Genomic DNA, 26,922 nt, shown 5'->3' on the forward strand with positions numbered 1-26,922 from the left:
ATAGTCATACTGTTTGGATCAGAGGGCCCAGTCTGTCTGTGTGTGTGTGTGTGCATGCGTGAGGCCCTAACTCATCATGTAGTGTAGTGTGTGTGTGTGGGTGTCTACTTGTTTTTGTGTACAATCACTTCATCTCCTCTGGAGCTGCAACAGTTAATCAATGAATCGAACAATAATCGATTATTAAATTAATAATCGATTATTTTGATCATCGAATAAGAAAAAAAGTCCAAATTCTCTGATTCCAGCTTCTTCAATGTGAATATTTCTGGTTTCTTTGTTCCTTTATGACAATAAACTGAGTCTCTCTTTGGTTTGTGGACAAAACAAGACATTTGATTTTGGTTTGGGAAACACTGGTTGACATTTTTTTTAAAGGGATAGTTCAACATTTTGTCAAATTGGCCCATTGCCATAATCCCTATAGTCATAGCAGTAGGTTTGTTACCTTTAATTGTCGTTGCAAGCTGTTTTTAGAACGGCGGAGCAGAGCCGTGAGCTGCTCAGAGCTACGCTACGGAGGCTCATTATGGGATTTCTTGGTTTCCCTCATCAAACTCATCAAATACACAATCCAACAACTCCACAACGCTCTGGTGGACAAGTTGTGAGCTGCACATTCACCACGCTATGAGATAATAACACAACGTTACCACACAGAGTTGTTTTAGAGGGAAATACAGAGACTGATGATGAAAAACTGTCCCTGAAGGCAACGTGCATCAGCGGTTTTACATGAATTTCCCTCTAAAACAACTCTGTGTGGTAACGTTGTGTTATTATCTCATAGTGTGGTGAATGTGCAGGTCACAACTTGTCCACCAGAGCGTTGTGGAGTTGTTGGATTGTGTATTTGATGAGTTTGATGAGGGAAACCAAGAAATCCCATAATGAGCCTCCGTAGCGTAGCTCTGAGCAGCTCACGGCTCTGCTCCGCCGTTCTAAAAATAGCTTGCACCGACAATTAAAGGTAACAAACCTACTGCTATGACTATAGGGATTATGGCAATGGGCCAATTTGCCAAAATGTTGAACTATCCCTTTAACATTTTATTGACCAAACAACTGATCGATAATGAAAATGATCGTTAGTTGCAGCTCTGAGCTCCTACAGACCTGAGCCGGTCTCAGAGGGGTGTGTGTGTGTTGTGTGTGTGTGTTGTGTGTTGTGTGTGTGTTGTGTGTGTGTGTTGTGTGTGAGTGACAGGGGGGGGGCCACAGCCGTTCTGGCCCCCGGTGGATGAGGAGAAGTGTCTATTATTATGGGATGTGGAAGGAACGGGGCCACAGGCACACGGCTCTTTAAATCCTGTGTGTCAGTAGAAAGTAATGGCGTCAGTCTGTGTGAGTTGATGTGAGCTGATAGCAGGAAGCCTGGGGGGTCACGGGCTGGTGCTATAGGCTGACAGAGAGCTGAATGCCCCCCCCCCCTCTCTGCTGCTCTCCACCTCCTCTTCAGTCCTGAAGGAGTGTGATGGAGGGAGATGGTGAACAGGTCTCTCTTTTACCCAGAGCAGACGGAGGAGGGGAGGTTGAAGAAGTGCAGACATGAATGAATCCATGAGGAAATGCTACAGGTGGTTTATGAAACGATTATCATCACACGCATTAGTTGTGTCCATTTATTCCTTCACTTAATTATCTTATTTCGCAGGAAGTGCATATAGATTCTGTTGCAGTGTTAACTAGATGTGGTCTTTACAGTTCTGTCAGTTAACTTATTTTATTGAGCGTGGACTGTGTGACAGGTGCAATTCATCTTATAAATCACGACACATGGCTCTCAACTGCATGAGAGGACATAAACATGTCGGTGGTGTTATCAGTGGTTTTACGTTGTCACCCACCTCAGTTAAAGCAGAAGTCAGGTGAATGTTTGTGTTAATATAAGTCTTAAATAGTTATATCTTCCGACAGCACTCAAGTTCTTATAGTGCAGTGTTATGTTGCATCATGCAGTATTTGCTCTTCACCAACATGTTTGGCCTCTTGAATGTGGAAGGTGAAGACCTCCCTGAGGGAATTGATTCAGATTTATTTAAGGTCTGAAGGAAAAGTGTTGTTTGTTTGTTACCTAAGAAATTTCTATACATTTTAATCATTAACATTAAAAACACACTCTTTTTGGCAGTAAAATAAGAGTAAAAGGTAAAAAAACAGAATTTCCAAAATTAAAACAGAAAAAAACTGAATTTATAGGGCCCTAAAGATGCTCTGGACACATGAACACACTTGTAACTGTACTGTTGTACAAGAACATGCAAATTGTCATGTTTTGTAAGTAGTTTTTTGGCATTTGGAATACAAAATGATTCATGTGGTAATCAAAATACATTCCTTGTAGCCAATAAATGATAAATTCATCTTATAAATCATGACACATGGCTCTCAACTGCATGAGAGGACATAAACATGTCGGTGGTGATATCAGTGGTTTTACGTGGTTTATGTTTTCACCCACCCCCAGCCTCCATCCTCCTCCCCTGTAACATAATATTATTATCTTCCCTTCATGAGGAATTACTGTTGTAAATAATTAGTGCACTCTGCAAAAACTCAAATATCTTACCAAGAATATTTGTCTTATTTCTAGTCAAAACAAATCTCATTCTACTTAAAATAAGACTCATCACATTAAAAGCAGCTTGTTTTTAGACACTTTTTACTTCTTTCAAGCAGATTTTCACTTGAAATAAGTAGAAAAATCTGATAGTGGAGCAAGTTTTTTTTTCCTTATTACAAACACAAAAAACTTTTTCTACTTAGTATTTCAAGTGAAAATGAGTTTGAAAAAAGTGAAAATGATCTAAAACAAGCAGGTTTTTAGGTGATGAATCTTAGATTAATCTTAGATGAATGAAGTGGAAAGAGATTAGTTTTTTTTTTTTTTTTTTTTTTTTTAAACTTTATTTTTTTCACGTTTTTTTGCACAAAACATAGGTAGCATCAGTATAATAGACAAAAATAGGTATGGGTACAATATGATGTGGCTAAATAGTACAAATGCTTGCCAAGTTGTGCCCTTATAAACACAAAAGAAACATCAAAAAGAAAAAGAAAAACCAAAAGCATATGCACATATACTGTACGTCTAAACACGTGTTATCTCGAGTACACATGTTCGCTTACAGCCATATGACTAAATAATCATCTTCATATTCATATACAAATGCACACATACATATGAACACTCGTGAACACAACATGGGGGAACCGTGGGTTGTGAGTAGGTCATATGTCACATACATTACAGCAGTATGATCATAGTCGTTCTTGAAACCAGGATATACATAGCATTAAGGTTGATTATCACCTCTTCTTGTAATATAAGTGCTCCATTTTTCCCAGAGGGCATCACCTTTGTCCCTTTGTAATCTGAGACTAAAACGTCAGTAGTTCCATTGTTTGGATGTCTTTAATTATGGCTTCCCACTGATTAACTGTGGGAAGTTCTGTATTGAGCCATCCTCTTGTTATGGCTTTTTTGCTGGCAGCCATGAAGATTTTTAGGAGGTATCTGTCTTTTTTTGGTAATTCTGTGTCCATATTACCCAGGTAGAATGATAAACAAGTGAAATTAAAATTATACTGCAAGACCTTACTGATAGTACTTTGAACTCCTTGCCAGAAGGATTTAAGCATGGTACAACTCCAGAATATATGTGTATGATCTGCCATACTGTGTCCACATCCTCTCCAGCAAGTAGGTTGTTGTCCTGTCTGTTTAGACTTTTGCTTTGGTGTTATGAAGAATCGGATGCAGTTTTTCCAGGAAAAATCCCTCCATAGTTGTGAGGCTGTAGTAGTAATTTGTGTGTTAATTACATTTGTCCAGTCTTCAGAAGTAATTACGATTCCCAACTCTTTTTCCCATTTCGCCTTAATATAATTTGTTGAGTGACCTCTTAATTCAGCTATATGTCTATATAGTTTGCCAATTATCTTTCTGGACAGTTTTGTGTTATAGGCTTTGATAAACATTTTGGTAATACCTGATATATTTTCCTGTATTAGTCCTTTAATGTTCGTGTCAAAGTAGTGCCGGAGTTGAAGGTACCTATAAAAATCCTGCCGAGCTAGGCCGAATTTATCTGATATGGACTTGAAGTCTATGAATTCCTGGTTTTCAACTAATTGGCATAATGTGGAGAGTCCTTTTCTCGCCCATTGAGTAAAGCCTCCGTCATTCATACCTGGTTTGAAATCTGGGTCATGGGTTGGCCACATTAAAATTCGAATTTCTTTCTGGATGTTAAGTTGTTTCACCAAGCCAAACCAGATTTCTATAGAGAATCGAACCCACTGGCTCTGAATATCATGTTTTTTAGCCTCTATTGGGCTTCCTAGTAAACTCTGTATAGGCCTGTCTGACAGTGATAGCTCTACATCTTTCCATTTTGCGAAGTAGTCTTTATTGCACCAGAGCAGCAGTGGTCTTATTTGTGCTGCTAAATAGTAATCTTTGAGCCTCGGTAAGCCCATCCCCCCACTATACTTTGGCAGCTGTAAAGTTTTGTATCTCACCCTGGGACCTTTTCCATTCCAGATGAAACGGGGAAAGAGTTTAGTTTTGACTAGAAATTAGACATTTTGACAAGAAATTGGACAAATATTCTTGGAAAGATTTGGAGTTTTTCTACAGTGCTTACCGATGCAAACACTCATCCTTCTTCCTCTTCTCTCCTCTCCTCTCCTCAGACACTGGTACCTCCATGGGCTCGTCGGCCTCGGGCGGACGTCGCTCTCACTGGTGCAGCGTTGCCTACTGGGAGCAGCGCACGCGCGTGGGCCGCCTGTACCCGGCCTACGAGCCGTCGCTCAGCGTCTTCTACGACCTACCTCAGGGCTCGGGCCTCTGCCTCGGCCAGCTGCACGCCAACGCCTACAGCCGCTACGGCCGCTCACACCACCAACACAGCAGCAGCAGCCATCACCATGGAGACACAGGGAGCAGCAGCAGCCATCACCATGGAGACACAGGGAGCAGCAGCCATCACCATGGAGACACAGGGAGCAGCAGCCATCACCATGGAGACACAGGGAGCAGCAGCCATCACCATGGAGACACAGGGAGCAGCAGCAGCAGCAGCGTGCAACAAACTCGCAGTAAAATCGGGTTTGGCATCGTGTTGAGTCGAGAGCCCGACGGCGTGTGGGTCTACAACCGCAGCCGCCACCCGGTGTTCGTGCACTCGGCCACCCTGGACCCCCCGGGCGGCGGGCGGGGGGGGCTGAGCCTGGACCCCCCGGGCGGCGGGCGGGGGGGGCTGAGCCTGGACCCCCCGGGCGGCGGGCGGGGGGGGCTGAGCGTGAAGCGGGTGATGCCGGGCTTCTCCCTCAGGGCGTTTGACTACGAGCGCTCCAGCCGGTCGGCCGAGCGCGAGCGCGGCGTGAAGCCGGAGAGCAGCCGGGCCCGGGGGGAGGAGGGGCCCTGGGACCCCCACAGCGTCCGGGCCCGGGGGGAGGAGGGGCCCTGGGACCCCCACAGCGTCCGGGCCCGGGGGGGGGAGGGGCCCTGGGACCCCCACAGCGTCCGGGCCCGAGGGGAGGAGGGGCCCTGGGACCCCCACAGCGTCCGCATCAGCTTCGCCAAAGGCTGGGGGCCGTGCTACTCCAGACAGTTCATCACCTCCTGCCCCTGCTGGCTGGAGGTGCTGCTCAACACCCACAGATAGCACACACACACACACACACACACACACACACACACACACACACACACACACACACGCACACACACACACACACACACTGCAAAAACTCAAAATCTTTCCAAGAATATTTGTCTTATTTCTAGTCAAAACAAATCTCATTATACCTAAAATAAGACTCATCACATTAAAAGTAGCTTGTTTTTAGACACTTTTTACTTCTTTCAAGCAGATTTTCACTTGAAATAAGTAGAAAAATCTGATAGTGGAGCAAGTTTTTCTTCCTTATTACAAAACTTGCTTTCACTGGCAGATTTTTCTACTTATTTCAAGTTGATTTAAACAAAAAGAAAATATTTTCAATCAAATAAAAACTCACTTCAATCAAAAAAACAATTTTCAAAAAGGGTTTGAACACAATTTTTTGGGCCTCAAATATTTTTTTGCATTGAAAAACCTTTTTTTTTTGATTGAGAAGGGTTTTTTTTTTTTTTTTGATTGAAGTGACTTTCTATTTGATTGAAAATATCTGTTTTGTTTCAGTCAACTTTTTTTTTTTTTGATTGAATAATAAAGACACAAATATCCTTCCCATAATGTGGCCCAAATACAAAAATATTACTTTAATCCCAAAAAATATTTTCAATCAAATAATAACTCACCTTTTGAAAATGATCTAAAAACAATTTGATTTTTAGGTGATGAGTCTTATTTTAAGTGGAAAGAGGTTAGTTTTGACTAGAAATGAGACATTTTGACAAGAAATAAGACAAATATTCTTGGGAAGATTTTGAGTTTTTGCAGTGCAGGCTTCCTGACCAAGGACCCTAATTGTAATCTACCTAGATTTAATATAAAATGTATATATTATATAAAATATATTATACATGTAAATACGTTGAGTTATTTCTACAATGCAATTATTTATGTATAGTGTAATGTGTATATGGACAAAATAAAAAGGAACAAGAAAATGCACTTTTGATTGTATATTACCTACGTTACAGATTCTCAGTGTCATTTTGCAGATAAAAAAATGCAAAAAAGACAAACCTGGTTTGTGTTCTCATGATTTTCCTTTAAATCGTATGCCATACACACAGTGTCAATAAAGAATTTGTATTGAAAGTAGGTTTGTGTGGTCGTCTCAAGTACGTTTGCTGGTGTTTTCTGGAGTAATTCGGTGTGGAAAGATACAAACACTATCAACAACACCACAACATGACATGTTCTTCTGTAGCTTCATATTAAACAGACATTAAACCATTAGATTATTACAGTGATAGGCTATAAAGTGAGAAAAAAATGAAAGACTTCAAAAATATTTGACTGTCTTTGAAGATAGATGGATTTAAAGGTCCAGTGTGTAAAATGGGGGGAAAACCATGACATCTAACGTCCAGATTCTAGTTTGCAGCGCCCATTCACACTCCCTGGACCTTTAAAGGTTTTGATTGAAAAAGTATAATAACATGATTTCTCTATTATTTATTTTTTTATCACTGCAAATTATTAGTTTACAAATACAAATTTCCACTTTGACTCAACAATGAATTGTTTGATTTTGTGGTCAAAGGTTAAGTAAGGTCGCTGTGACTTGACCAACATGTTTGGCCTCTTGAATGTGGAAGGTGAAGACTTCCCTGAGGGAACTGATTCAGATTTGTCACATACATTCACTTTTTTTTCTTTTTTTTTAAAGTATATTTTTGGGGGGTTTTGCCTTTAATTGACAGGTTAGTTGAGAGAGACAGGAAATGGCGAGGCAGAGAGACGAGGAATGACACGCAGCAACATGAACATTGAACATTGAACATTCACTTTGACCCAGAGATCAGCAGACAAGCCAAAGTTCAAGGTCATTATTATATCCAGCACAGACATTTATTTGGACTAAACAAGTAAACTGATTACGATATGATGGTCAAATCCCATTTTGGACGCAACTGACAAATCCACATTAATCATAATGTTCTACAAACAACACTTTTTGACATTAAAAATATTCAACACTGAACCTCAGAGGGGAGAATTGGCCGTGCGTCCTGTAACTTGTTGGCAGAGATGAGCAACTTTGAGGTAATTCTAGATTATTTTAGTGTTTTTGCAATGTTGCATGCAATGTTAAGATGCAGTTTATAACAAATAGATGTATGCATGAAGTAAAATCACAAATTCAGGGCATTAAAGAAGATTTAAAACAAGACTGCTCGTGCTTTTTCTCAGAAGTTTCCATTTCTGGTGGAGAGTGTTTAGAAGTTAAAAGGATAGTTCACCCAAAATTCAAATTTCAGTCATTATCCGCTCCCCCTCATGTGGACTAAGGGCTGGGAGAAGTTTCAGAGTCCTCCGTGGCTTCTCTGAGTTACAGGGGGTCTCGGCGTAGCAGTGCATGTCCATATAACGGTTGCAAATGGATACCAACTGTCTTCGTAACAAAAAGACACACCAAAAAACATCCAAATACCTCCATAGTGCTTTGAAATTGTTCAGAAAAAAATTAAATAATTCTATATTTCAAGCTTGTTTTGTAGCAGAAGCTTCTGGAAGCTCCTGTTCCTGGTCCGTCCAAGTCTCGCGTGATTTGCATCAGTAATCGCACTGACGCCGGCGCAAATCGAGGTATTTGGATGTTTTCTGGTGTGTCTTTTTGTTACGAAGACAGTTGGTATCCATTTGCAACCGTCATATGGACATGCACTGCTACGCCGAGACCCCCTGTAACTCAGAGAAGCCACAGAGGACTCTATAACACTCTAACTCTCTATCCCTCTAAGTGAAATGATTAAAGCGTCACTCATCTTTTCAGTATCAGACCGCTGTCATAGTCACAAACGGTGACTGATGGAACACGTCTTCTTTTCAGGAATGAGTCAAGCCCATAATAACACAGGTAATCTGGTGTAACTCCAGAACAGCCCACTGTCACTCATCATCACACAAAATGAAAGCTGTTATACTGTGTGGAATATAATTACTGCACAACACGGCCTGGCCATGTACAATACAGCTACTGTTGGTGGTGCTTTCAAATGTTGAAACCTGCCACCCCCTTTGTTAGGTAAAACCTATAGCTCTCAGTCAGACAGTCAATGAGCTCTGTATAGTGCAACTAAAACCTACGACAAGCTTTGAAGTGGACATTTAAACTGGGATTCATTTTAATTGCACTGCTCCCATTACTTTCATGCATATGTTGCAGTTTGTGTCTTAAGAATGAATTCAAACTGTGTAAATCATAATCAAGTTGGACTATCTTACTGGTGCTAAAAGGGGCTCAGCAGCACTGGAAAACAGCACAAGGCCTCAGAGTGCCAGTGGTAAGAAAATAAAGTGCATAACTGAGAGATTACACAACAAACCACAGCAGGGCACTCGGACCGGAACGACTCTAGTAGGAGAAAGTTCGGTGTTTATAGCGCGATGGCATCCTGTTTGAGTCTTCCAAAAACACAATTATTTATGGAAACTAAACAGTTGCAGTTTCAAGAGATTATTTGGGAGTGAGAACTGAAGCAAGGAAGGAAGGAACGAATGCAGCAAAGGGTTCAGTTAAGAAGCAGTACCTCACTCGGCCAATACAAGGCAGGCAGGCATTTTTGTTTCGACCCTGAAGCTCTGCAGGCTGCTCGCTCGCTCGCTGCAACCTGTAATTAACTTTAGCAAAGTAAAGAAGGGCTTATTAAAAAGTTGCAACGCTTCTGAGGAAAAATGAAGCAGTAAAATCTCTGTCGTTGTATCTGTTCAACTTGAATATGACACCATTCATCATGAACAAATAACACATTCCCATTTACCCACCATCCCCCCCCCCAAAAAAATCCAACATATATTTGAGCAAAGTCTTGTCTCTGCTTTTCCAGGCAAAGCGTGGGATTTGTGGTCAGCGTACAATGGAAGGATTCAGAGGAGGGGCTGGGGTGGGAGGACTATAGTCCAAAAAAAATAAAAAAAATACCATGTTTCTTTTCCATTTCTTTTTTGGTTTTCTCATCTGAAAACACCCCTGCCCAGTCTCTTTTCTTTTGTTTTTTGTTTTCCTTTGTCAGGATTCAGAGCCATGGAGACGATGAAATGGATCCCAGGCAGCAGCAGCGAGTGGAGCGGTGGAGGAGGGTTTCTGGCCCTCGGCTGCCGGCTGCATGGCTGCATGGCTGCATGGCTGCCGGCTGCATGGCTGCATGGCTGCCGGCTGCATGGCTGCATGGCTGCATGGCTGCCGGCTGCATGGCTGCATGGCTGCGGCGAGCGCTGACCTCACTGTGAACTGAAGGAAAACTAATTCTGCCACTGGCTCACGGGCTCCACCCCTCCACTATGTAATTATCTCTTGTCCAGATTATGATGTTAAGACTGTGTTAATGAATACATCAGGGGAGTGTAACTGATGCAGGACTTGTTTTTGCTCCAAACAAGATGAGTGATGGGTAAAAGGAACATACCGTCAGCCACCTTTTCTTGTCTGTACACAAGAGAGTGGTCCTGCCTCTGCACTGCAAAAACTCAAAATCTTTCCAAGAATATTTGTCCTTTTTCTTGTTAAAATGTCTCATTTCTAGTCAAAATTAATCTCTTTCCACTTAAAATAAGACTCATCACCTAAAAATGTACTTGTTTTTAGATCATTTTCACTTGTTTTAAACAAATATTCACTTGAAATAAGTAGAAAAATCTGCCAGTGAAAGCAAGTTTTTTGTGCTTGTAATAAGAAAGACAAACTTGCTCCACTATCAGATTTTTCTACTTATTTCAAGTGAAAATCTGCTTGAAAGAAGTAAAAAGTGTCTAAAAACAAGCTGCTTTTTAATGTGATGTGATGTATAATGAGATTTGTTTTGACTAGAAATTACATTTTTACTAGAAATAAGACAAATATTCTTGGTAAGATATTTGAGTTTTTGCAGTGTGTCGCTCTCCCTGAGGTTTCTCCTGTTTCTTTTTTTCTGGGGAGTTTTTCCTCAGTCGATGAGGGTCCAAGGACAGAGGATGTTGCTCTAGCCTGGCGTTTGTGCGTCAGCTAATGGGGATCCTCAATAAACAATAAACAACAATGACTGCCATGACAAATAGGCCTAAATGGCGTGAGGCGATGCTGTGCGAAGCACTGTTGGCTCACGGGGTAAAAGGTTCCAGGTTTGACCCACAGTCTTAGTCCTAAAGGTGCATTCACACCAGACCTTTTATTTTTGGCGCTGGCGACGAGTTTACATGTTAAGTCAATGCAAACGAGCGACTGAGCGATTAATCGCTCAGGCGAAAAATCGCTGGGGCTCCGAGCGACGGAGAGATAAATTGAACTGTCACTCAAAATGAGAAATCCCAACTCTCTGGCCGTCAGTCGCTTGTCGCTCAGCGCTGATTGGCTGCCGTAATCTATGAGTAACTATGACAACGACTGAAATCATGGAAACGTAATACAACTCCGCCGGTCCGGCAGAGCAAAGCTTCACGTTGTGCGGCGCTTGTGCGACTTCCCCAACAGGTAAACGGCGGCAGCAGGTACAATGTCAGCCGTGCTGGACCAATACAAACGGGAAGAAAAGAGCGACTCGGAGCGAGGTGAAATTCACTTGAATGACGTCATCAGAGCGATCTCTGTTGAACTGTTTCAAACTGACGAGCGACTACAGCTGAGCGACAGAGCCATTTTTTTGGAGCGACAGCGACAAAAATAAAAGGTCCGGTGTGAACGCACCTTAAGACAGGTGTTAATGTGTGTGTCTCTATGTGTCAGCCCTGTAAATGTAGCTGCTTGTCCAGGGTGAACTCAGTCCTCCTCATCCAGTAGGTGGGTTTACATGGACAGTTTTAAACGGTTTCAAATTGGTTTGGGAGACCAAACCGAATGAGAACACCTCAAACCGCCTCAATGACCCCAAACCGATTGAAATTCCAATGGGTTTGAAGGGGGTAGTTTAAACCTTTTCTAAAGCGTTCTGTCTGTCATGTAAACCTTGAAACAGGTTGATTTCTGGCTGCGTTCGTTGTGCATGCTCAGGACTTGACGTACTCACACACACAAGAAGCAAGAAATCCACCGCCCCAAGATGGACTTCAAGAGAAACCTAGGCGATTTACTACTGGACATACTAAAAGACCGAATATACCCAACATGCATTATAATCTCAACATGTCTCCTAAAATGATCATGGTCATTGAACAGTGATTAATCAAAAACTATAATACCTACAGTATTAAAATATAGACAAGACTTGTGTCTACAGCATAAACTGTAAAGTTTAAATGGAGTCTCTAGGTGAAAGTATGTCTTACATCATGAAAAGTAGAGAAAAGTAATAGCACACCAATCCTGATTGAACTACACATTTTGATATAGGAATTTGTTTAGTTTGTCAATTAGGACGAGTTCCAAATCGAAATTTGACACAGAAGATGAATAATAAGAAAACGAACAAACCCACAATATAACAATAGTGCCTCCGTGCATTTGCCCCGTGGCCCTAATTATCAAAAATACATTTAGAGTACAATAGAAATGGTACAACTATGTGATATAAGTCCAGCTGTGTGTTGCCTGGTCGCAGTGGAGTTCTCAGAGAGACATTTGTTAAAATGTGTACAGACTAGAGAGTGTTCAAATCCAATTGAACCTGAATCTGACGAGTTGATTTTACTTCACTCGGTGTATAACGCCGGGCTGACAAGAGGCAATTTGTTGCATTATCAGCTTGACAGTGTTTTGTCACTTTTCTGCTCAGATTGCACATGGATCAATACTTCCACTGTTAGCGAACCCTCTCGTGTGAAACCGCAGACAGCTCAGACATCTCAGACGTCTCTTCACTGTCTTGTTGCTGAGTGCAAATCAGTGTTTATTAATGTCATCCTCTCAACCAAAGACTGATGACAGGCAAGTCCTACTGTAAGTAGTTTCTCCTTGGCTCCAAACCAGGAAATGAGCCACTGGCAGTTTACTGAAAAACAACTTATTACAACAGGGACACAGAACACAAGCAGGTGTAACATCTCAGACTTTCTTATTCACATAATAATCCAATTATGTCGGAGCGATGCAATGGATAACATCCTCCAGATACCGGTCAGGAGCTTCAGGTCACGTTCATATCAAGCATCCATCCAAACTGGGGGAACTGTGATCTCAGTGACTTCGACCGTATAGACTGTTGGTGCCAGACGAGTCGATTTGAGTATTTCTCAAAGTGCTGATGTGGAGTTTACTGAGAACGGTAAAGACCAGTCACCAGATCTGAACCCTGACACCTGGTCTGTGGTTTAGAACAGGAGATCGGTCCTATGATTTCACATTTCATATCGATATGGAGGAAAGTGGAGAAACTAGTTGGCTGCTCTCCTGGGTGGGGCCCACGTGCTCCGTTATTTAAAGGGATAGTTCACCCAAAATTCAAATTTCACTCATGATCTACTCACCCTCATGTTGACTAAGGGCTGGGAGAAGTTTCAGAGTCCTCCGTGGATTCTCTGAGTTACAGCGGGGCTCCATGCAGCAGTATTTGTCCATATAATGGTTGTGAATGGTGCTCACTTTTCTTCGTCCAAAAAGACACACCAAAAAACATCCAAATACCTCCATGCTGCTGGTCTGTAATGTCCCTCTTGTATTGAAGCCCCGAATTGTTCCTGTGTCAGTGCAAATCACGCGAGATTTGCACTGACACAGGAAGAGCAGTGAACTGAGACACTGGGAGCTTCCGCTACAAACAAGCTTAAAATATAGACTTATTTAATTTTTTTCGGAACAATTTCTCATGTCGGGGCTTCAGTACAAGAGGGACATTACATACGAGCAGCATGGAGGTATTTGGATGTTTTTTGGTGTGTCTTTTTGGACGAAGAAAAGTGAGCTCCGTTCTCAACCGTCATATGGACATGCACTGCTACGCCGAGACCCCCTGTAACTCAGAGAAGCCACGGAGGACTCTGAAACTTCTCCCAGCCCTTAGTCCACATGAGGGGGAGGAGGCCATGAGTGAAATTTGAATTTTGGGTGAACTATCCCTTTAAGAACGATAGATTGCTCATTAGGGGCCATCCTATTTGTTTTCCTGATTGGGAAGAAAAAGACATTTGCACACATGGTGATATTTATGGGAAGCCGGGGGGGGTGGCGATGACATCCATCACACCCCACCACACAGACATGTAATACATGAGAACTTCTTTTGAACTTCACTGACACTTTAAGGCTCTTTGCACCAAACACTTTAAATGTATTTATTGTAGTGTGTGTGTGTGTGTGGCCGAGGTTAGAGCCACATATATTTTCATCACACAATGGTATAGTGACAAATAAAGTATTTTATTCTATTATTACAACCGAGACTGCAAAATCCTACCTCCATTGTATGATCGTATCTCATATTGAATATTGCTTCACAACCTGGTTGTTTGCTGATGTCCTCAGTCATCCCATCTCTTTACAAAACATAAATCCTTAATTTTTTTTAGTATTTTAAGTTATTCCGAGTACCTGTCTTGTTTATAGATCAGTGAACGGGTTGACAGCACTGCCCCTGGGGGATTTAATTAAAAGGAAAAATAGTGTTAGAAGAATTAGGTCAGCCTCCAGGGGGGACTGAGAGGTACAGTTCAGAAACACTACATTTGCACATAAAGTAGCTACTATTGATTTATGGCTGTGAAATGAAATACATTACTGTTGGTTATAAGAGAACGCACAACATACATCTCATTTAAGAGACAGCTTAAAACATGATGCAGTAAAAACCAGAACTGTGATCATTAAGGGAAGTTTTTAATTCACAAATAGTTTCATCTGACAATGCACTTTAGAAACTCACTCCTTTTTTTATACTATCTGATAAGGCACTGAAGAATTTCACCACTTTTTTTGAATTCATTTTCTTGTTGCAACTACTATACTGTATGTAATTGATGTCAATCAATCAAAAGATATTTATTTCACCCATAAAAGTGTAAACCATTTAGCTAATGTTAACTTGGCCTACCTTCAAATTCCCTCCACTTTTTCTCACCAGACTTATCTCTAGCTCCTTGTAAAAGACTTCATGCAGTCGAGCACAGCTTTTACTTTTATTAGGCTCAATACTTCTCACTGTTTGATGTTTAAACAATCAGTGCTGTGGGCAGGACGTTGCACAAGACCACAGTGTGTGTGTGTGTGTGTGTGTGTGTGTGTCTATAAGCTCCATGTAGAGAGAGGCGGTGAAGGAAAAAGGAGCAGCAGCTAAATCAATAGAGATAATTCTTTAATCACCCCCTTCTACAGGGGCACCAGATAGTGTGTTGACAAGCGGGATGAATCTCTCTCTGGTACCAGAGCTCCAGCACCTCAGACAGAAAGACCCTGAGAGAGGAGTGAGGGCAGCAGAGAGCAGTGAGGGCAGCAGAGAGCAGTGAGGGCAGCAGAGAGGAGTGAGGGAGGGCAGCAGAGAGGAGTGAGGGCAGCAGAGAGCAGTGAGGGCAGCAGCAGAGAGGAGTGAGGGCAGCAGAGAGTAGTGAGGGAGGGCAGCAGAGAGGAGTGAGGGCAGCAGAGAGTAGTGAGGGCAGCAGAGAGGAGTGAGGGCAGCAGAGAGGAGTGAGGGCAGCAGAGAGGAGTGAGGGCAGCAGAGAGGAGTGAGGGCAGCAGAGAGGAGTGAGGGCAGCAGAGAGCAGTGAGGGCAGCAGAGAGGAGTGAGGGCAGCAGAGAGCAGTGAGGGCAGCAGAGAGGAGTGAGGGCAGCAGAGAGGAGTGAGGGCAGCAGAGAGTAGTGGGGGCAGCAGAGAGGAGTGAGGGAGGGCAGCAGAGAGTAGTGAGGGAGGGCAGCAGAGAGGAGTGAGGGCAGCAGAGAGTAGTGAGGGAGGGCAGCAGAGAGGAGTGGGGGCAGCAGAGAGGAGTGAGGGCAGCAGAGAGTAGTGAGGGCAGCAGAGAGCAGTGAGGGCAGCAGAGAGCAGTGAGGGCAGCAGAGAGTAGTGAGGGCAGCAGAGAGCAGTGAGGGCAGCAGAGAGTAGTGAGGGCAGCAGAGAGCAGTGAGGGCAGCAGAGAGGAGTGAGGGAGGGCAGCAGAGAGGAGTGAGGGCAGCAGAGAGTAGTGAGGGAGGGCAGCAGAGAGTAGGGAGGGCAGCAGAGAGGAGTGAGGGCAGCAGAGAGTAGTGAGGGAGGGCAGCAGAGAGGAGTGGGGGCAGCAGAGAGTAGTGGGGGCAGCAGAGAGCAGTGAGGGCAGCAGAGAGCAGTGAGGGCAGCAGAGAGCAGTGAGGGCAGCAGAGAGTAGTGAGGGCAGCAGAGAGCAGTGAGGGCAGCAGAGAGGAGTGGGGGCAGCAGAGAGGAGTGAGGGCAGCAGAGAGCAGTGAGGGCAGCAGAGAGGAGTGGGGGCAGCAGAGAGGAGTGAGGGCAGCAGCAGAGAGTAGTGAGGGCAGCAGAGAGTAGTGGGGGCAGCAGAGAGTAGTGAGGGCAGCAGAGAGGAGTGAGGGCAGCAGAGAGTAGTGAGGGCAGCAGAGAGGAGTGAGGGCAGCAGCAGAGAGTAGTGGGGGCAGCAGAGAGTAGTGAGGGCAGCAGAGAGCAGTGAGGGCAGCAGAGAGCAGTGAGGGCAGCAGAGAGGAGTGAGGGCAGCAGAGAGGAGTGAGGGCAGCAGAGAGGAGTGAGGGCAGCAGAGAGTAGTGAGGGCAGCAGAGAGGAGTGAGGGCAGCAGAGAGGAGTGAGGGCAGCAGAGAGCAGTGAGGGCAGCAGAGAGCAGTGAGGGCAGCAGAGAGGAGTGGGGGCAGCAGAGAGCAGTGAGGGCAGCAGAGAGGAGTGAGGGCAGCAGAGAGGAGTGAGGGCAGCAGAGAGTAGTGGGGGCAGCAGAGAGCAGTGAGGGCAGCAGAGAGTAGTGAGGGCAGCAGAGAGGAGTGAGGGTAGCAGAGAGGAGTGAGGGCAGCAGCAGAGAGTAGTGGGGGCAGCAGAGAGTAGTGAGGGCAGCAGAGAGCAGTGAGGGCAGCAGAGAGCAGTGAGGGCAGCAGAGAGGAGTGGGGGCAGCAGAGAGTAGTGGGGGCAGCAGAGAGGAGTGAGGGCAGCAGAGAGCAGTGGGGGCAGCAGAGAGTAGTGGGGGCAGCAGAGAGGAGTGAGGGCAGCAGCAGAGAGTAGTGAGGGCAGCAGAGAGGAGTGAGGGCAGCAGCAGAGAGTAGTGAGGGCAGCAGAGAGGAGTGAGGGCAGCAGAGAGGAGTGAGGGCAGCAGCAGAGAGGAGTGAGGGCAGCAGAGAGGAGTGAGGGCAGCAGAGAGTAGTGGGGGCAGCAGAGAGGAGTGAGGGCAGCAGAGAGCAGTGAGGGCAGCAGAGAGGAGTGAGGGCAGCAGAGAGCAGTGAGGGCAGCAGAGAGGAGTGAGGGCAGCAGAGAGGAGTGAGGGCAGCAGAGAGGAGTGAGGGCAGCAGAGAGTAGTGAGGGCAGCAGAGAGCAGTGAGGGCAGCAGAGAGGAGTGAGGGCAGCAGAGAGGAGTGAGGGCAGCAGAGAGCAGTGAGGGCAGCAGAGAGCAGTGAGGGCAGCAGAGAGGAGTGAGGGCAGCAGAGAGGAGTGAGGGCAGCAGAGAGGAGTGAGGGCAGCAGCAGAGAGTAGTGAGGGCAGCAGAGAGGAGTGAGGGCAGCAGAGAGCAGTGAGGGCAGCAGAGAGGAGTGAGGGCAGCAGAGAGCAGTGAGGGCAGCAGAGAGTAGTGAGGGCAGCAGAGAGTAGTGAGGGCAGCAGAGAGGAGTGAGGGCAGCAGAGAGCAGTGAGGGCAGCAGAGAGCAGTGAGGGCAGCAGAGAGGAGTGAGGGCAGCAGAGAGGAGTGAGGGCAGCAGAGAGGAGTGAGGGCAGCAGAGAGGACTATTGGGGTATATATATATATACATTATACAACTGCAGAACCGAAGAAAGCACAATAATCAATTCTTTTGCACAAGTGTCAGCTTTCAAATGTGCGTAGGTTTTGTTCTTAGCTAAGAACAAATCCTGGATAAGAAAACATTCATGAATGCCACAATCTTCGTAAAAACCTCATAAGTGGGACTTATAAATGTGTTTGTGAATGAGGCCCATTGATCCTCTCTCCTACAGAGGGAGGCAGAACATCCCAGTGATCTATATATTCTATATTCTATGACATGTGAAGGCAGAGACTCACAGTTAGCCTTGTGGAGGTCTTTGTGACTGTATGTTACCCATATACCTAAATATCTAAAAATGTTAAGGCTATTTTTGAAAGGGGTTGACCTGATGCATCTAATTCAGCAGAGGAATTAGACATCAGTTCATTTTTGGGAGGTTCACTTCTTAGCCAGATAATCCTCCCAATTGTTCATGTCCGATCAACAGCAACGCTTAAGAGAGAATCTGATAAAAATTACAACATATCATCTGCATGAAAGGAAACTTTATGCTCCAAAGCTGCTCTGCTATTGCAAGCAGTTATTTTGCAATGGCAAATAGAAGACCTCATCTGATGCCTCATCTCACTTGGCTAACACTGGCACATTTACAGTAGTGTCAATTAATGTGCATAAAAATAAATAAATACAAATGTATGCATATGTTATTGTCCAATTATTTTTCAGGTGACAAACATCATAGATGTGCAGTCATTTATAATTAGACAATAGTGAGTCTCATGCACAATTTGTCCTTGTCACATCTCTTTTTCTCACATTTAAAATAGGTGTTCCTGCGCACACACATATGAACACAACCGTCTGCTAATTTTGGTCAGTTTTATATGTAAAATTGAAAGCATGAAATCATTGTAGCCTCTGAGTACAGATTTTAAGACAAATGATCCACATGTCATTAGAAATAATATAATATTAGCAGGTGTGGTTGAGATATTTGTTACCTCATTAACACGTGTTAGTCAGTCATTGATGATCGGCTGCTGCCTTATGGCTGCTCCAAGCACATTCTGACACATTGCTTTCACTGTAAATTATTTTCCACTAAACTATTGGTATAAAACTCAGCAATGTACACATCTCAGATTCAACCTTTGAATGAATGAATGAATGAATGAATGAATGAATGAATGAGTGAGGTGCTGTTTATTTTCCAGGCAGTCTTTGTTTTGTTACTTTAAGCACCGTGTCTGTCAGCCGTAGTGTAATTATATGGAGACAGGGACACAGAAGACGGAGGGTGGGGGTGGGGGGGGGTTCGGGGTGTTAGAGACAGCCTTGTCTTTCAGCTGCTGTGAGCCGCAACCAGTACTGCCTGAAGCTGCTCACCTCTTGAACAGCAGCCAAGAGACTCTTCGACTCCTGTTTAACCCCTTAGATCTCCCAGAGAGCTCCTTCCCCCCAATTCACCAGTTTCCTCCAAATAGCTCTAAGGGGCAGAGACAAACTGCAAGAGGTCATGGAAAGTAAGTGACACAACATTTATGGAGCGTCTATACACGAATGTCCAACTTTCAGTTCTTGAATTAGTCATGAAACCTTAAATGCTGCAATTCATTTATTGTTCTGCCCCCAAGATTTTTTAAGAATCTTTTAATTCGCTTTTTAATTAGATTTTTGCCAAAATATGTCATAAGTATAACTTCACATTACATGATCCTTATCAGAAAACAAGCCATGCCACCTGCAGAAAATGTTTAATTTCCACTGCCTAACTTTGACCTAATGATTTGAGATACCTAAGCACAACCACAAAAATGTGAATCCTACTTTAGTTGCCAGGAGAGGGATTTGAAGGATGAGCAAATAAAACTATGTTGGCTGTGAGTGTTTTGCAATTTTCTTTAGAAATGTTATGCATCTTTATATGTATAGTTTTGGATTGTTTTAGATTTTGGTTTGAATTATTCACCTGCTGGGGAAAAACTACTGCAGATAAAACTTAAAACATTTACCTTTATTTTAGGCTCTCTATAATAGTGTGGCCATAACCAGTAATAGATTTTTATATGGAAATGTTTGTTGTGTTCCACCTATCACACTCTGCAACGTATTGAATAAAATTGGGAATGAGCAGAGATGATTCAGAGGTTAAAGAATCAGCAGAAAGCTTCTTCTCCACAGTGTAAAACCAACATTTCATTCTTGTGTTGCCTGCATACTTTTGAAATGGATGTAGTTTCAGTTTTTAAAACAATGAAAATGTTGACAACATGGAAGTTAAATAGTGGTTCAATAGTGGCTAGTGTAAATATCATGCCTTGTTATCTTGGCACTGGGCCACACCACCCAAACAAAAGCTGCAGCACACTGCCAGAGACACAGAGGATGTTTGACAACTTTTATAGAAGTTTTAATGTGATTCATTTTACAAATGCATAACATAAAACAATTCTGCCCGGAAACCACACAATCCAAGTATCAAACCAACTCCCCTTCTGTCTTCAATTTGTTATTGTTCATGGATAAAAGGTTTCCTTTAAAAAAAAAAAAAAAACTTGCATTCATCCAAAATGCCACCAGAAAAATATCATAACAAAACCAATGTACTACTTGACTTTTCTTCTTGAGGAGGTCTAAATGTTTTCCATATTGTGGGACTCTAAATGGATGCAGGAAATGCTGTCACTCCGTTCTGCTTTCCAAACTTCCAGAATGAGGTTTTGGCTCTGGCAGATGCCAGTGTGGTAGATTCCAGTGCGGTACTGACCCTGCTCGGGTTTCCTTTTACTGGGAGAGAGACTCTGGAGTCGGGAACACAGTACAGCACTTTCCTCTTGTTGTCCATTCGCCCCATTTCACATCTTTTAGAAATGTGTTTGTTTGACATGAGGACAGTTTTGCAGCTTAAGACTTTTATGTAAATCTTGATCATGGCAGGTTGTTCCTCTGCAAAAACGTCAGTCTCTTCAGCTTAGCACCAACATGAACACCATCTCAATAGTTAACAGTGTTTCACATGGGTTAGGTCAGCTGAATATGGCAATAACTCCATTACCTGGATGAATGACAACATGAAGAGTTTGTAAAACACAAACAAACTGGTTAAGAGCATGTTCCATGTTGGCGATGCTTTAATGGTCTGTTTATTTTGGTCCCTGTTGAGTTCCTGTTTCCTGTTTTATTTTGAAGTTTGGGGTCCTGTCTTCCTGTGTGCGCCCTGCTCGTGATTCCCCCAACGTGTTTCACCTGCCTTGGTTGCACCACCTGTGTCTTCCATTGTGTATTTCGCCTCAGTGTCTCCCTTTGTCTTTGTCTGATCATCTGCATTAATACCTTGTGTGTACCCTGTGGTTTTCCTCCAGTGTTCCTGCTCCCTGAGTTTTGTCTGTGAGTTATTAAAGCAGAAGTCAGGTGAATGTTTGTGTTAATCTAAGTCTTAAATAGTTGTATCTTCCGACAGCAATCACTTCTTTTTTTTTTTTTTTTTTTTTTAAGTATATTTTTTGGTTTTTCATGCCTTTATTTGATAGGACAGTTGAGAGTGTGACAGGAAATGGGAGGCAGAGATGGGGGGAATGACATGCAGGATAGGGCCGTCCGACGCGGGACTCGAACCGGGGCCACCTGCAGCGAGGACTATAGCCTCAACACATGGGGCGGGTGCTCTACCAACTGAGCTAAACTCCGCCCCAGCAATCACTTCTATAGAGTGTTTGGTCTGAAACACGGGTCTGTCAGTCACTCTGCTCTGCTCTGAGCCCAGGAGAAAACTTTCCTTGTATCCTACAACCTTTATCCAATGAGGAGAGAGAACGGCATAAAGGGGCAGTCCTCTCTGTGTGTGCAGCCAAGGGATGCGCCTGAATGTGGTGACGTAGGGACGAGGGCGGGGGCTGCTAACTCCATCTGCTGACAGGAAGTTAGACAAAACCACCGGATCGCTTACTGCTGCTTTAATAGACATCTTTTGTTGAAAGTAACCAAGTTGTCTGCATTTGGGTCCGCTTTGCCCCCAACCTGATGAATGCAGCGATCGGTTTATCGGTTCTGGACTGTGCCGCACTGTGTCTCTCGCCTGCTTTCCCATCCATTAAAGCCAAATGCCCCAAGAATATCTTTAGAAAAAAAACATGTTGGTTAATTAATCAATGTAAATCAGAGAGAGACTGGGAGAATGACATTTATTGGGGGCCAACAAGGGACGTGTGCTCAACCTCACCACCAACCATGCACCGCCAGTTCCTTAACATTTCGAGGTCTGCAAAATAATGCTCCTTTATAAAAAATAATAATAAAATAAATCATCAATACTTTAAAAAATGTCTTTAATGTAAAAGTAATGAACCATTACTTATACACTGGGAATGGAGGAGATCAGGATGTTGTCATGTCACTGTTCATAATGTAACCTGACAATGACACACGTTGTCTACAAACTGTGATATCAGCATCATTTGTGACTGAGATTAAACTTTAAGACTAAACTTTAGCTTAACAAGTACTGGATTTCAGAGAGTCCAAGTGTGTTAAAGACATTAAACACGACTATTTCATCTCTTTTTTCTTCCTTTCCTTTGTGTCTGACACACACACACACACACACACACATTATTCCTCGTAAAGCATTGCATTGAACCATGGCCGTCTCAAGCAAGGTGTTAAAAGGATAAATAAAAAGGTTTAACCAAGAGCTCTCATCTCGTCATTTAAAAGCCCCTAATAAACTTGATTAAAAAACAAGGCCACTTCTTTCTCTTTTTCTTGGAGATACATACATGGTTCTTTTCACACTTTATGGAATAAAGAACAATGGGTATCTTGAAGAAGATTTCCAGGAAGATATTGGTACTTTTGCGTAAAGGCCAGAGTATTTCTTCAACCGCTATCACATCAAAGTATCTCTTCTCTTTTGTTCAGGTGAAGTGTATTAATGGGGATTTTCAGGGTGTTTTTGTATGAAGCTGTCAATCAAACTGAGGTGGAGGTGAGAAAACTATGTTGGCCTGTCATTGTGCTTGTGTTGCAGGTACTAGCCTGAGCCCTGGAGGCAACATTACTACGACTACTGATGTTCTTAAGATTGTTAGAGGAGTTGTCAACACATGCCCTGCAGTGCACCAGTTTGGCTTTCACTGCTGCATTCAAATCTGTATTTTTTTTCTTTTCTCCATGGTCATAGCTCCATGTTTTTTGTTTTTTTTCCTCAGATTTTCATTCTGGTATGTTGGAAAGTCCAGAAAAAAGGTAAAGGAGGAACTAGGTACGTTTTTATAGGAATAAGTAAGACATGACGAGCGTGCAGTTTTAAATATTGCACTAAATGATCATTTTTTGTGGGTCTGGTAAGCTTAATACTTTACAGGCAATGAATCCATGTGGTGAATTTTTCACAGGGATTTTCTGAAATGCATTTCTTATACCAAGTCCATTTTGAAAAATCACACAGTAGAATAAAAATTAAGCTTTAAAGCTTCTTTTTGTTTCACACTCAAATCAGTGACTGTCTAAGTTGAGAAATTCAGTGTTAGAAAAGAACTAAAATGTGTTTGTCTATTTTTCAGACAAGCAGTGGCCCCCATTTGCTCCTTTACGAAATCCATTCGTTTTTGTAACATGTATTTTTTTTAAAAGTAGAAATCGATGTTTATTGATCTGTTTATCAGTGTCTTTTAATGCAACGTTTAGGTAAATTCTATGTTAATCTTTTACTTTTGCCTAATATATGAAATATAACTGTAGCATAGCTACGAAATGTGATGTGATGACTCAAACTGCCAATAGATAAACCTGCCACTGACTCATTGGAAATAATGACACCAGGACCTCAGCTGTTTTCAGTCTTCTAAATGCTGTATTATAAGTCACGATCTCTAATAATCATTAAGTATTTAATAGTGGGAAATAATTAAAGTAATTAGGCACTTTTGGTTTCCAGGACTTAGTGTTCTGCAAGTGTTACTGGGATTTCCTCTAATTGTATAAGTAGGTGCAATGAAACTGCACATTCTTGTTTTATCTCCTTATCTTTTGTATCTATCTGGCATTGATACATGCCTGAAGCCTGAAACTGTTCTGCACTAGAGAATTATGCAAATCAGAAACCAATTATTGGGATCATTGGCTCTCCGTTCCCTTTCCATCTTATGAGTTTTGTCCTTGTGGATTTTTTCCAGTTTTCTGCCGTCACACTAATCACCTGCAGGTCTTGATCCCAGTTTTCACCTCCATTCCTCACCAATTTGTTTTCTACTGTCCTGTCGTATACTTGGCCGGCGCATAAAAAGATGTATGGTTTTCTGTTGCCTCCCTTCTGTTTGGTTGATGGGGAGCATACATCAGTCCGACTGCCCAAAAGTCCGACGGCTCATTTCTCCGACTACCCATTCTACAGTGTTAAGGTTAGGTTTACAGTAGGATAAGGTTAAGGGTTAGGGTTTAGGGTAAGGTTAAGGGTTAGGGCTACTTAAGTCGGAGAAATGGGAGGTCGGACTAATGGACGCAAAAATAAAGAAATGTATGGTCGGAGAAATGGGTAGTCGGACGGACGTCATGCGCCCTTGGTTGATCCCTCTGCTTCCTCATCCCAGAATAATCTGTACTACCCCTTTCTGAGCTGTGTGCAGCCCTGTCTCCATCCTGACCACCCAGCAGCCAGGTTTGAGTTTGTGTTCTCCACTGCGACTGCAATTTGGATTTGAGCTTTCCTTAGTTGTTCTAATGAACTGTTTAAAGCAGAAGTAAGTGATCCGGTGGTTTTGTCTAACTTCCTGTCAGCAGATGGAGTTAGCAGCCCCCGCCCTCGTCATGGATCTATTGGTCCTCGTCCCTACGTCACCACATTCAGGCGCATCCCTTGGCTGCACACACAGAGAGGACTGCCCCTTTATGCCGTTCTCTCTCCTCATTGGATAAAGGTTGTAGGATACAAGGAAAGTTTTCTCCTGGGTTCAGAGCAGAGCAGAGTGACTGACAGACCCGTGTTTCAGACCAAACACTCTATAGAAGTGATTGCTGTCGGAAGATACAACTATTTAAGACTTAGATTAACACAAACATTCACCTGACTTCTGTTAAAATGGTTTTCTATGGAGTTTTTCCTCAGTGGATGTGAGGGTCTAAGGACAGAGGATGTTGTTATGATGCTGTGTAAAGCCCTTTGAGACAAACTGCTTTTAAAAATGGGCTACACAAATTGCCTTGCCTAATTGTCATTAAAGTGGATATATCCATACCTTCTATTCCCTGAATATTTTCTTTGTTTCCTTTTTTCTGAACAACTTAAGCTTTTATATATATATAAACTGTAAATCTGTATTGTATATTTATCACACATCACCACTGTTCAGCTCCTAGTTGACTGGACACTAACAGGCCTTTTCCCTGGATTAAGCACAATGAGTGAGTGAGTTTTTAAGTGTCTGTATGTGTGAAAGCCTCTACTGTTTCAACCTAACATAACACACAGTTCACAATCAGACGTCATCGTCATCATCTCCCTGTATGAAAAGATTTTTAGCCAAGTATTTTTCAACGAGGGAAACACCATTTCCTGTGTGATCAGTGTTGGTTCATCTCAGGTGTGACTCAACATGATGAGGAGGTTATTGATGTTTTCCTGCCACCTGCTGGAAGAAAAAGTGACTTCAGTTCAGTGCTTCTTGACTTTAGAATTTGTCCATGTCTGTTTCATATATATCACATCATTTATATGATAGCAACAACTCTCTGTTTAACACAATTCAGCTGCAGCCTCCAACGTTAACTGTAAAGTTAATTCAGGACCTCTCTGAGACAGTTTCAACTAAAATTGAACATTATAAACATCATAATTTGATCATGAAAGTAGGTTGCTTTGCATTAGACTGTATTCATTTTAGATAAATGCACCATATAACAGGCTGACAGATGAGAATACACTGACTGGCTGTTGTTGAGAATAAGTATCAGGTCAGATTGAAAAATTATGATGTTGAAAGAAGTGAAACCAGCTAACACAGCCTTCCCAGAACCAAATAACAAAACACTGACCAGAAGACGGCTGCAGAAAGCAGAACCTGACCCAGACATTTACCCCATAATGATGATAATGATGATGGTGGTGATGGTGAGCTCATGTGATGTTTTTCTGCCACCTACAGGAAGAAGAACCAACACCTGCAGTCTCAGAGACACTGAATAAATATACTGTAAATTAACCTTTGATTTCATCAGATGGCTCACTACAAACCGCACTAATGATATGAAATGTTACTGGTCTCCTAAAGTGGGCGTGGTCTCCCGTACCCCCACCTCGTTTCTAAGTGTTGTGAACGTGATAAAGGTAGAGGAAAGTGAGCTGTTTATATTTTCTTCTGAAAAGATTATTAAACAGCTAACAGTTGTATTTATAAGTTAGTTGACGTTAGCGAGGAGATCTGTGTCAGATCTAGCGAGAGTGAGTGTGTTGAGACAGAGACACGTCTGAAACAAAGTTCATTTTCTCCTGATGTGTCCATCTGAAATTTCACATTTTAGTGTCAAAATTTTTAAAAGAGATGTGGCTTGTAAAAAATCACTCCAATATTTAATTCAGTGACTATGGAGCGACATAATCGACCCGAACGAAACAATTTTCCCATTGGAGTCAATAGACTCAAGATCTGCTGCTGCTGGTCTCCTAAAAGGGGCGGAGTCACGGTCTGCCGGTCTCCTAAAGGGGGCGGGGTCACGGTCTGCCGGTCTCCTAAAAGGGGCGGAGTCACGGTCTGCCGGTCTCCTAAAGGGGGCGGGGTCACGGTCTGCCGGTCTCCTAAAAGGGGCGGAGTCACGGTCTGCCGGTCTCCTAAAGGGGGCGGAGCCACGGTCTGTTTGTTCTCCAAAAAAGGGGCGGAGCCACGGTCTGCCGGTCTCCTAAAAGGGGCGGAGCCACGGTCTGCCGGTCTCCTAAAGGGGGCGGAGTCACGGTCTGCCGGTCTCCTAAAGGGGGCGGAGCCACGGTCTGCTGGGCTCCTAAAAGGGGCGGAGCCACGGTCTGCCGGTCTCCTAAAGGGGGCGGAGTCACGGTCTGTTGGTCTCCTAAAGGGGGCGGAGTCATGGAGAGAAACTCACAGGAAACTGATTTTTCATGGGGCGACTTGCTTTCTAAACTGTCTTGGTTAAACATATTCGGTGACCTGACCTCCACTGGACGTGACAATTTCATTATTTACCCTTAAATGAACCGATATTCAACAGTGGTAGATAAACTGACTGACGCACTCGGCCCTACCCGTTGATTCAAACCACCTCGCCAAGGTTAGCTCAGGCAGCACCTGACAAAACAAATGTCTCTTTAAAAGCATCTCTACATGTACGGCACTCATTCCATTCTAGTTTTTTTTTTTTTTTTTTTTTAAATACCAACACCAACACAACTCATTCTACTTAAAGCAGAAGTAAGCGATATTTTTGTGTTAATATAAGTCTTAAATAGTTGTATCTTCCGACAGCAATCACTTCTAT

General features: G+C 43.2%; 1 protein-coding gene across 1 annotated transcript in view; it reads left to right on the forward strand.

The window, feature by feature from the left end:
* Positions 1–5,713, forward strand: part of LOC146989433 (SMAD family member 6-like) — a 46,494-nt gene extending 40,781 nt beyond the window's left edge. Inside the window, exons 5-8 of the mRNA XM_085805361.1 lie at positions 4,699–4,923; positions 5,011–5,217; positions 5,296–5,403; positions 5,545–5,713. Coding sequence (XP_085661487.1) covers positions 4,699–4,923; positions 5,011–5,217; positions 5,296–5,403; positions 5,545–5,675 — 671 coding nt within the window. The 3' untranslated portion in view covers positions 5,676–5,713. The remainder of the gene's footprint in view (positions 1–4,698; positions 4,924–5,010; positions 5,218–5,295; positions 5,404–5,544) is intronic.
* Positions 5,714–26,922: the final 21,209 nt, after the last annotated feature.

The sequence above is a fragment of the Trachurus japonicus genome, chromosome 3 (assembly GCF_045865225.1).
Source record: "Trachurus japonicus isolate A0001 chromosome 3, Traja_1.0".
Classification (NCBI taxonomy): domain Eukaryota; kingdom Metazoa; phylum Chordata; class Actinopteri; order Carangiformes; family Carangidae; genus Trachurus; species Trachurus japonicus.